The sequence below is a fragment of the Kogia breviceps genome, chromosome 6, assembly GCF_026419965.1.
Source record: "Kogia breviceps isolate mKogBre1 chromosome 6, mKogBre1 haplotype 1, whole genome shotgun sequence".
Classification (NCBI taxonomy): domain Eukaryota; kingdom Metazoa; phylum Chordata; class Mammalia; order Artiodactyla; family Physeteridae; genus Kogia; species Kogia breviceps.
In genome coordinates this window covers 104,977,134-104,989,421 of record NC_081315.1, presented here as the reverse complement: position 1 = coordinate 104,989,421, position 12,288 = coordinate 104,977,134, and the positions used below count along the sequence as shown (strand labels likewise).

The window sequence follows — 12,288 nt, the reverse complement described above, 5'->3', positions numbered from 1 at the left end:
CACTAAAGCCAACAAGGAGTAGAGGGATGAAGGCTTCCCAGCTCTCTGCAACACGTCTCCCAGTTCTTAGAACAAACACTGAAAGACTTCTCTAATGCTGCTTTGGTGCCTTGCTCCCCAAGTGACAAGGGACACAGTTTAGATGCCTGTGTAACAACAAGATGGCTCTTGCTGATTTTAGGTTGCACATCCTTTTAGTGCTATATCTCACCATGCCAACAGCCACGGAGAACATGCTCTGTCTTTAAAAGCCTTTCGCTTGAAGACAGCTAGAGCACGAACTTGCCTCACATTGTTGACCGAAGAATAACTAAAAAGTAATCTAGCTCATAGTGTAGACATGAGTTATTTTATGTCAGGTAGCCTCACCTGGGCTTTATCCAACTTTCCATGCGTCTATTCTTGTTATGCAATCACACATGAAGACTTCCATTTAGTAATGTCTTAGATTTTTTTCTTGGTCTTCTGAAAAGGTAACTGAAATAACCATGATTCTATTGAGCTCCCAATAGTGATAAAGGAATAGTGATAGTATACAAGGTTAGGCTTTCTGAATATTGGAGTACCAGGCTACAAATGTCTGAAAAAAAAAGGTTTGCTGATATGAATAAAGTCTTCTTAAAAATTCTCCCAAAGGCATAAAGCACGTACTTGAATATTTTAAAGCTGATGGTAAATTCCTAAAAAAGATCCTCCCATTTGATTAACAAGAAATTAATAAAATATGTAACATAATTCTTTCATTCTGGAAAGAGAGGAAGATTATAGAATATAAAGTATCACATATAACATTGTGATCTTAATTCTTATAATCTACCCCATGCCATCTTGCAAAGAAGAGCTTTTACTCTTATCACAATATGATCATCATGATCAATAAATTCTTCCAATTTACATTGGAGGTATTTCTTCCTTATTAAGACTGATTAAGGTCATTTTTAAAAGGACTGTATGTGTTATTCAGTACATACTAAATATCAAGTATATGCTCGTTTATTGAGACTCTTCCATGACTTTAGTCTTAAAAAAAAAATCAACATATAATTATGTTGATCAATAATTTTATAACTCAGTTTCCATGGTTACTGATAATTTTATGATTCATATATTTAATATACCATGGAAGAGTCACCTACTTTATAGTTAAATAAAGTTTCACATGTTATTGTCCATTTCAGTATTTTGTAACTTTTTCGGAATGAAACGTATTTAGAAAAATGACGCATGTGAGAAATGTAAATTGGGCAACTATGCTAAGAACACTGTAATAATGTTACAGAGAGTGACCACACAGAGCAGAGGCATGTTGATGTAACCACAGAGAAAAAACCTGTAAAATCCAAATTTCTAACCTCAAGACCAAAAAAGCATTAAGATTCACATTAGCTTTACATTTTCATCTTCCTGTTCCTAGTTTTGGAAGAGAAGGAAGGAAGGAAACTAGTATTTATTCCTGTCTACTATGAACCAGGCACTACACCAGGTATTCTTTTTACATCTCTCAGTCTTTGTGGTAAAAGATGCTGGCTCTAAACATCCCCTTTTTACTGATGGGGACACAAGCTTAGAGAAGTTAGTAGCTGCTCATGACTCATCAGTTAATCAATGCTGGGCCAGACTGTCTGATCCTTCCCACCAGGACAATGGTCTTCAAGAGCCTTCCCCTCTCACAAATCAGAGGGGGGTCTCACCTGTAAGCAGTAACTAAGGCTAGCTAGGCCATGAAGACAGAGACTCTCAAATGAGATAGAGGAGGAACCCTGTACTAAGAGCTCCCTAGGAGATTCTGATGCCAGCTGCCGCCCACCTCCCAGCCTAGCACCTGGTCCTCACTTTACAGATGATGCCCAGGAGGCCAAGGGACTTGAAGAAAATAAAATTACAGGCTAAGCTAGCACAGTGCCAATGTGGTTGGTCCTTGACTCTCAGTGCTAGGCCTTTTCTATTCTTCTACACAGCCTCCTGCATTATTAACATTTGTTTACTGGCCAAAGCAAAGTTCTGGTCCAAAACCATTTGGAAAAAAAATGTACATATAAAAAGTACAAATATTATATAAGCATATTATATAATATTAATTAAAAAGATAAAGAGCATTCATTTATGCATTAAGGGCCAAAGTGTGAAAGAAACTTAATGATTATCCCTATTCTAAAAAATCTATGCAAGTGATTATTTAGCTCAACTACAAGTAGTAAAAATAACTTAAATGTTTAAAATAGTTCATAATCTTAAACTTACCTTAAGCCATAGCAAGGCAGTGTGAAGAGCCTGAAGAGGGCCAGGAAAACTCTTAAAGGAAGCAGGGTGAACACATACAGAAATGCATCCAGGCACAGAAAGATTCCAAAAACCATGAGCTGGATTTTAAAAGCAGAGAAGAACATGAAAAACAAAATGTAAAATAAATATTTTTTAAAATATTACAGATGAAAATTTCAAACAATCAAGGAATTTCTAAACTTTGTAGGAAATTCATTTCTTATAACTGATGTATGGGAATAACAAGTTAGTACTTCTCCTTGTGTATACAAGACATATTCTAATGAAAAATTCCTTTTCAAAATGCAAGTTTGTAGTTCTTTTTCCAGAGCCTTTGTTTTACCACCTACACAAGTCAATTACTCAAAACACAAGTTGCCCTTGACCATAGCATCTGATGTAGCTTTCTGGGTACTTCCTCAAACTTTAGAGATACTATAGAAAACCTTTCAGATAAAACTTGTAAAGTCTAACCTTACTCTTATGTAAAGAGATTATTAATTTTAACAAAATTTCATGTATACTTTAACTTGCTGTACAAAGAAGGCATTATTCTTAATTGGAGGAATAGCTGCTAATATCTGTAATGTTTCCCCCTTTCTTGTATACTTGCCACATAAGGAGGACAGAATCTTTTGATGGCTTAGAGAAGTAGCCATACCCAGGCTACTAAACTCCACTGTTTTAAGAGTGGTGACTTTCTGTATGTCTGACACACAAACATGGTATGATATATACACCCTCACACACAACACTTGATGTATTTAGTCAATAAACTGTCCTACATATATATATCAAGCAGTTAAAATCCACACCGTTACTGGCAGAATCGCATCCCTCCCCACCAAATTCAGATGTTGAAGGCCTACCCCTGGTACCTCAGAATGTGAGTGTATTTGGAGATGAGAGTTAATTAAGTTAAAATGAGGTCATTAGGGTGGGCCCTAATCCAATATGACTGGTATGCTTATAAGAAGAGGAAATTTGGACACAGACAAGACACAGAGGGAAGACAATACAAAGACAGAGGGAGAACACTGCCACCTACAAGCCAAGGAGAGAGGCCTCAGAAGAAACCAACCCTGCTGACACTTTGATATTGGACTTTTAGCATCCAGAACTGTGAGAAAACAAATTTCTGTTGTTTATGGTACTTTATTACTGCAACCCTAGCAAACTAACACACCTTTATAAGAAAGGACACATTTTATTAATTTTTTGCAAGAATGTTTCAAAGAAAATATATATATACACACACATATGGGTATGTATACATATATGTGCCAGGTTTCTTAGTAGTTGGTCTGAGTCAGTCACCCTGTCATCAGCACAGTCACAGTTCTGTGTCTGTCCCCTTGTTTTACACACAGAGTGCTATAAAAGACTGAGCAAGGTCCACCTAAAGCTAGTGGTCCTTACTTATTACTCTCCTGTCACCAAGAGTCCTTTCCCTGTTTGCTGGTGATCTGTTGTTTACACTCCAAAGGCAGAAAATGACAGAAACCTGACATTCCCAGAAGGTATTCTGCTGTGTCCGCGTAAGTGGCTGTCTCTCTCGTGACCTTACACTCGGGATTAACACATCACTCATTCATCAGCATCTACTAAGCCGTTAATACGGGCCAAGTAAGATGCTCAGCCTGGCAAGCACAGAGCCAGGCAGGACCTCATGATGGGGTTCCTGCCCTCAGCAAGCTTATTCGCATTTTCACAGAGACACCAGCATGTAGATAAAGGAGGTCAATGAAGAAGTAACAGCTGCTATGACAGCACTAAGTATACAAGGAACAGGGGAGCCCTGAGAAAGAATGGCCAACCCAACTTTGGGAGATTTAGAAAAAGCTCCATAGAAGACGAGACTCTTAATGACATCTGAGATGAGGGCTACTGACACCTGGAGAGGGTAGACTGGGCGGGGGTGGAGGGGTGGGAACAGGGGAAGGAAGCTTTCCAGGGGAGGAAGAAGCATGAGTAAGAACACCGATGAGAAAAGTAATCATGAAGAAAACTGTCTCTTAAAGAATCAAACTTTCCTTTAAAGAACAGTCACCTTTCTTAAGCTTAGAGGAATCTGTATTAGTATAATGGTAAACAACAGTAACAAAAGTCTAACGGGCCTTCCCCTTCACTTTTTTTTTTCAATTTTTCTTTTTATTGAAGTAGAGTTGATGTACAATGTTGTGTCAATCTCTGCTGTGCAGCAAAGTGACTCAGTTATACACATACAGATATTCTTTTTTTTGTTGTTAATTAATTAATTTATTTTTGGCTGCTTTTGGTTCTTCGTTGCTGTGTGAAGCTTTCTCTAGTTGCAGTGCGCGGGCTTCTCTTGTTGCAGGGCACGGGCTCTAGGTGCACGGGCTTCAGTAGTTGTGACACGCAGGCTCAGTAGCTGTGGCTTGCGGGCTCTAGAGAGCAGGCTCAGTAGTTGTGGCACACGGGCTTAGTTGCTCCGTGGCATGTGGGACCTTCCCAGACCAGGGCTCGAATTCGTGTCCTCTGCATTGGCAGGCGGATTCTTTTTTTGTGTGTGTGGTACGCGGGCCTCTCACTGTTGTGGCCTCTCCCGTTGCGGAGCACAGGCTCCGGATGCACAGGCTCAGCGGCCATGGCTCACGGGCCCAGCTGCTCCGCGGTATGTGGGATCTTCCCAGACCAGGGCACGAACCCGTGTCCCCTGCATCGGCAGGCGGATTCTCAACCACTGCGCCACCAGGGAAGCCCTGGCAGGCGGATTCTTAACCACAGCACCGCCAGGGAAGTCCCTCCTTCCATTTTAATATTGAGATCTGTCATATCGACAGCTCCAGGTGGTCTTTATGTGGTCAGCATACAGTGGGGGGATGATTTTTTTTCTTGCCCACTGAGTTTACTGGGCTGGTTTAAAATGTGAAGGGGAGGATAAACAACAAGCTCCTACTGTATAGCACAGGGAACTATACTCAATATCCTGTGATAAACCATAAGCCCTCCTTTTTCATATTCTTTTCCATTATGGTTTATAATGGCGCCTAGAGTCCGTGCCCTGCAACAAGAGAAGCCACCGCAATGAGAAGCCCATGCACTGCAATGAAGAGTGGCCCCCGCTCACTGCAACTAGAAGAAGCCCGCGTGCAGCAACGAAGACCCAATGCAGCCAAAAATAAATAAATAAATAAAATTTTAAAAATAAAAAATAAAATGGAAGGAAAGCAAGTGGCTGTGATCTAAAGAAACTTCAACTGGGCGGAAAGAAGGCATCCATCTATGTGAGAACATGCAATATATAAGTAAAGCAATAGAGATGCCTTTCAGGGTTTAGAAACATGGAAAAGTGACCCAACTCCTCTATCTACTGTTCAGATGTTAACTATTTTTTAAAAAGCACAGCATTCTCTTAAATTCTTTACAAATGAAAATGAGAAAACTTCCTAAAAAAGTAAACAAGATGTAATTCCGAAAACATTCATCCTTGAGGGCGGTAAAGAAACCCCTGCTGGGCTGAGTGTGAGCCTGGCGGCATCTCATTTAATTTACCAGGAGTCTGAAGGAGATGTGCCAAGAGGGACTCCTGTGTTCTCCGTCCTCCAGGGGAGTGCTGAGTGCTGACTACTTAATCCCCCATCAGCTCTTGGGCTAGTGATTTTCATCCCTGCTCAGCACATGAGGAAACCACAGCTCTGGAGGCTGAACACCTGCCCAAGGCTGTGAGTCAGAGTGAAGGAACTGGCCTTCACGCCTGGGTCTGTCTGCCTCAAGGCCCTACATGTTCTCTTTGAAGAAGTTTAAGCATAGCAAAAAGATCTTATTCCCTATTTTTGCTAGGCATAGGAGTTAACGTAATTTTCTTTGTGCTAACTTGTCTTTTGCCAATTTGCCTAGTGTCATAAAAAATGCAGAAATAAAAGGCATTTAATGAATCAAATTTACAAAAGGCATAAACATTTCACATATATAGATTTACTGCTAGCTTTGAAAATGTTATCTTAATAAAATTAAAAGGTTTGAGTATATATTATTAACAAGAATAATGTGTACTTTCACACCTTCAGTTAATTTGTATGGCATCTTGATAAAATAGGCAAGTACTATTTCCTCGTCATTTGGACCAAATAACCAAAAAGCATTCAAGGAGTCTTAAGTAGCAGCTAATGAAATCTGCCCTGAAATATACAAGGTGTGACTATAAAGCAATGAAATTGGTGTCATATGCCACACTGTTTCCCTTTTGAGAAACACAAAAATCTCCTTTAAATGCCACTTGAAATTTCAACATAAATACAATGTTGTGGCTAAAATCAAAGAAGCACCATGCTTCTGGAACATGCCTCTTTAAATCACGGGTGAACATCCATCCTATCAGCTGACAGTCATGCCTTGCGAACTGGACCCTTGTTGCTCTCTCACCCCATTTCCCCATTTCTCTCCTCCTCTGGTACTGCTGCTCCAGCCCCACCTCACTTTATCCATCTTGAAGAAGGCGGTATCTTACTTTAGCTGCGGGGGGGTGGGGTGGGGGAGGCCTTATAAATACATCTCTTTGAACTGGCTACTACATGAATAACAGAATGCAGAAAACCAAAGCATAATGGAGAAACTTCCAGAAGAAACCCCACACTGGAGTTTTTGGCTTGTACCTCTTTTCCATTCTGTGTTATTTTCCCAGGGATGGAAGACAAAATGCTACAGAAGGTTTTGTGTGAAAACTTTCCAGAGCTAGCTCAGTCTTTGATTGTTCCTCCTTCTCTCTCTTAACGAAACATGTATTGCATGCTCTAATGTTCCCTGGTCTTTCTGTCTGGCGGGAGATCTTGTGTAGAAGGGCTTCAGAAGCCTTTTACAGGTACTGGGCAATACGGCCAGGCACTGGCCAGGTGCTGTGCACAGGGCCTGAGGGCCTCTGTCCATCCTCACCTCCAACCTGAGAACACCGCCCCTGCCCCGACTCTGCAGTGAAACTCGGGAGCTTGCCCAGTTCCTGAGCAGTAAAGGCAAGACCAGTAGGTCTGCAGAAGACATGGCTTTGAAACTGAAGCACTATTTCTACTGAAGACACCTGTCACTCAGCCTCAACCTCGCCACTGGATTTGGCTTTATATGTCTAAAAAAAAAAATAAAAGATTTAACAGAGGTTTTTAATAACTGAACGTCAATGTTAAAACTATAACAATTCTGTAACACTTCTGGTCAACAAAACATCACATGCTAGTGAACATTTCTACAACCAGCTCTTACCACACTCATTTTGTACTTAATAATATTGCTCTTAATCATATGAAAAATACTAGCCTCAAAAGAAATAAACAAATAAAATGTCAGCCTCTCTCTGCAGAGAGTGGAGCAAGATTTCTTAACCTTTTAAAAATGTTTCCTTTTTTGACAAAAATCTCCTGCCTTCCTTTTGCCATTTGAAATTTCAATAAATAAAATGTTATGGCTAAAATTAAAGCACAGTGATTCTGGAATATGCCTCTTTGAGTTGCACAAACCACCTTCTGGCAATTCTGAACCCATCTCCTCCACCATGACCACCAAGTAGTGTCCAGAGCTGAGGGTGGTTGCTCTGGGGTGGGGGTTGGGAAGCAGTAGTAAAGCAAGAAGGGTGTTTTCTTTCCTTCCTCTGGTCTCAGTTTATAAAGCTCTGGGTCTACTCCTGTAAGAGCAGAACCCGCGTCCTGCTTAATTCTACACGGGGGTTAAAAGGTCATTTAGGAAGGACATCTTCCCCAGGGAATTCAAATCTAGTGAGTGGGACACAGACTGCAGAGTAAGGGCTGGATGAAGGATGTGCTCTGGATGCGCTGAGATCAGGTCTGAGCAGCAAGCTGGGGGCGGGGGGGTGAACTTGGGATGGGCACCTGGGGGAGGGAGGAACAGAGTTGGCAAAGGTCTCCCACCAGGAGATAAGATGGGCACTAGCTGCCGCCAGGCACAGAAAGGAGGAACCGCATTTCAAGCAAAGACAAGAACGTGCTTAGGTGCAACGTGAGCGGGAGGCTGTGTGGCCAGAATGTTATCATCAGATGAGAGGGTCAGGAATCAGCTCAGTTAACCACTAAGGGGCACAAATCTTTATCCTGTGTTCTGGAAGTTCTCAACAAACTCACATGCGGGGATCAATTAAAAGGATGTCAAGGAGAATGGGTTATCAATAAGGAAGTTTACAAATGACTGACTTTGAAAGCAATTACTGCTTCAAGGTCATCCCTATAATAAAATAATTTTTATTCATCTGAATTCAAAAATTCATACCCCTGGGAAGTCTACACTCTAGGAGATGGTAAACAAAGGGATTACAAGGAGCCAAGTACTTTTATGACAGACAAAGTCACATAAACGCATGTGCGTACGGAAAACAAAGTAATTTTGATAAAAGACTTCAAAACAACTTATACTTGACACATTTAACACAAGGAATACATTTCTTCAGAGGTAAATAAATATACTGAAGATTTTAATTTGCAGAAAGACTGCACATGGAAAGATCATGAGATTTTCCTACTTCTCTTATTTTTAATCATTGTTGAATATTGTAATAGTCTAAGCGCTTGACCTATATTAACTTACTTAGTCCTTACAACAACCCTTGCGTGAGGCAGGGGCCATTACTTGGTATTTTTCAAAGACACACGGCTGTGATGTACAAGGCTGGGTGTGCCCTCAGCACCCGACGGCACGTTTGCAAGGCCTTAGCAGTTGCTGCAGCTACAGTCACACACATTCTAGGCTCAAATCTGCTTTTTTCAGGGAGCGACCAGCAGCACTGCAGCAGGCTGAGAATAGGCAGCAGAACAGTTAAGAAGGAGAACACTAGTCTGAGGGGGACATCACAGTGGCCTGATACAGCACAATGGAAAGAGAGAGGAAGAGAAAGAGTTTAGACTGTTTCCAAAGCTAACGTGACAGAAGTAAGTTACTGATCCAAAAAGATAAACATAGCCCCACAGTGCCAAGATCACAAATTGTCTTTTAAACACATCAGTGAATGGGAGGGAGGCCTGAAGTCTTTGGCTGGTTGCCCTAGAACCATCTGATGGGTCCTATGTGCCTAAGAGGTACAGGGCCGACACCAGGCCAAGAAAGCCGTGGATGCCTGCGCTGTCCCCCATCACCTCCAAGCCCTGCCTCTGAAGTGGGCTACTGGTGCCCCTGCGAAAATGGATCTGCACTCCCACCCGCCCCACGCCAAGAAGCGTTAGGAAAGGTAAAACTGTCACACAAGACACGTGGAAGCTGCTGTCACCACTGCTGCAAGCCAGGGGCGACAAGTGTCAGAGAGGCCAGGAGGAACACCTGCCAAGGCTGCTGAGATGCTGAGATGAACAGATACCCTGGGCTTTCCAGTGTCTTAGTAGTCATGGGGTAGGACGTCTCGAGTCAGGGTGTGTCACAAACAAGAGCTGCATCATGAGAACAATTTAGGGGGATGATTCCCCACACGTTCTCATGAAAATTAGAAACCAAGCAGGATGCCCAAGAAATCACTGCCATAAACAGATCTAAGTACTCTCTATCAGTTTCACAACAAAATCTCAGGACTGTTTTATTGAAATAAAGGTGAAACATTGGCTATAACTACAATTTCTTAATATACACTTACACTGTGAAACAACAAAAAGGCTTTATATATTTTCATTAAGTTCATTATTTTGAAAGGAACTTTTTGAATTATTTTTCCCTAAATGTTATTACCCCTTCCAACTCTCAAAAAAGCAGAACTAAGTTCCTCCACTAGAGATGTAAAATTTCCCTTCTGTGAATGTTTCCATTACTCCCATTTCCTCTGCCCCTCGTCAGCAAACTCATTCACACGGTCATGGACTACCCACCCTCCTGAGATGACCTAGTTCAACTGCCTAATCCCCCCACCCCCACCCCCGGTACGCGGGCCTCTCACTGTTGTGGCCTCTCCCGTTGCAGAGAACAGGCTCCGGACTCGCAGGCTCATCAGCCATGGCTCACGAGCCCAGCCGCTCCGCGGCAAGTGGGATCTTCCCGGACCGGGGCATGAACCCGTGTTGCCTGCATCGGCAGGCGGACTCGCAACCACTGCGCCACCAGGGAAGCCTCAACTGCCTAATCTTAGACGAAGAAAGTCAAAGCCAAAGGAACACCATGATCGGGCTACCGGGCTCTTCCCTAATGATCCGAGATGAGAAGCTAAGGTTGTTCACCTCGACCCCAAGACTCCCCCTCTGTGACAGTAACCTCTCCCTTCCAATAATAACAAAGTCTATGCCCCAAACACAATATTCTATACCTATTGTCATACTTATATCTTCAACCTGATGAACTTAAGTAGCTCTATGTAAGACTAAGCAGTTGAATTCAATTTTCTAAAAAAATATATTAAATAACTATAACATACAAAGCATGGTAATGATGAAATAAAAGATTGTCAAAAAGCACTGAATTATAAGGTAAAGTCAAAAATATATTTTCATTTTAGTTCTACCTCTTATGATACAGGCAAGGTTACATAAACATATGTAACTACAGAAAAGTAATTTTGATATAAGGCTTCATAATAATCACATCTCACATATGACATGTATTTAACACGAGGAATAAATTTCTTAAGAGGTAAAATTAGTCAATTGATTTTAATCTGAAGAAAGCATACATATGGAGGGATCTTGAACTCTCCCTGCTTCTCTTATTTCTAATCCATGTTGAACATTGCTGTGTTTCAGAAGCAGAGCTCTGAGGGGTGGATAACCCGATTATCATTCTCAATCTGTTTTTCCCTTTGCTGGAAAAGCGTGATATTCACTGGCCTAGTCTCCTGTGCAGCAGGGGTGACTGTGACTCAGTTTGGCCAATAAGACACAGTGGAAGGAAGCATGCTGGGGCACCTCTGGGAAAGCTTTTAACTCTTCATAAAAGGGACGGTGGAAAAGGTGGCACTGTCCATCTCCTCTTGTTTCTGATTATAATGCAGATGTAATGCCCAAGGTTGTAGCTGTTATCTTTCTATTAAAAGGCAGCAACAAGAGAACTGAGAGCCAATTTGCCAGCGATAGTGAAATAGAAACATAAAAAGGACTTGAGTCCATGCTAGCCTCATTAATCCGCTGGAACAATTAAGATCTCCTTCCTCTTCACTTGTCAAAAATTTTTTCAAAAACCTTTTTGTTTAAGTCACCATCAGGTACTCTGTTACCTACACAGCTAAAAGTATTCTTGAGAAATAAATTTTAATTTCCTCCCAAAGCCAGTCTAAACTCCTTAGCCTCACCATTCAAAGTAACCTGGATCCAGCCCAACCTTCCAGTGTACCTGTCCTTTCTTGTGTGTTCTTGACAATTTCCCACCTCTGGATCTCCCTAGTACAACCACCCCTCCCTGTCCCCGCCACATACGCTGTAAAATGTACAGAAGTGACCTCTTTTTCCTCATCACCTTGCCATTACCTTCACAAGTCTTATGTTTATCTCTCTACTCCCACACTGTGAAAGTGCCTGGAACAGAGTGAGCACTCAAAACAAAGACTGAGGAAATTAATAAATAAGTGCATGAGTGAGCTGTATCTCTCTAAATTAGTATTTAAATACATTAGGGAATTTTAGAAAATATTGGGTTGGCCAAAAAGTTCGTTCCGGTTTTTCTGTAAGACGTTAAGGAAACATGTAACATCTTATGGAAAAACCGGAACGAACTTTTTGGGCAACCCAATACCATGGTGAGCATTTTTTTACTACTTCCTGCAGTTTTGGATTCACTCAGATGACAAAACTAGTCCTTGGACAAGGGATGATTTTGTACATGGTGTTTGTACATAGACAAACACAAAGGAAACCAATAAAAAACAAATTAGATTAGCGTGAATATCTAGATAGCCTCTCACCTCTCACAATAAAAGTTTGAACTGGGATCCCCACATATCAAATAGAAGCCTTAGAGGAGAGTGAATTCATGCTGTTATGAGAGACATTTAAGCCTGGAATTAAACTGAAATCTAACTTTCCTCTGTGCTCCACTTAGTCTTAGAAGAAGAAATTGCTCTAAACTGAAAAAGAAGACATTCTTTTGTACATTTTAAGCAGT

General features: G+C 41.4%; 1 protein-coding gene across 1 annotated transcript in view; it reads right to left on the bottom strand.

Annotated features, from left to right (window-relative positions):
* TAPT1 (transmembrane anterior posterior transformation 1) overlaps positions 1 to 12,288 on the bottom strand; it is a 61,539-nt gene that overhangs the window by 34,370 nt on the left and 14,881 nt on the right. The window contains exon 3 of the mRNA XM_059067240.2: positions 2,242 to 2,360. Within this exon, the coding sequence (XP_058923223.1) occupies positions 2,242 to 2,360 (119 nt within the window). The remainder of the gene's footprint in view (positions 1 to 2,241; positions 2,361 to 12,288) is intronic.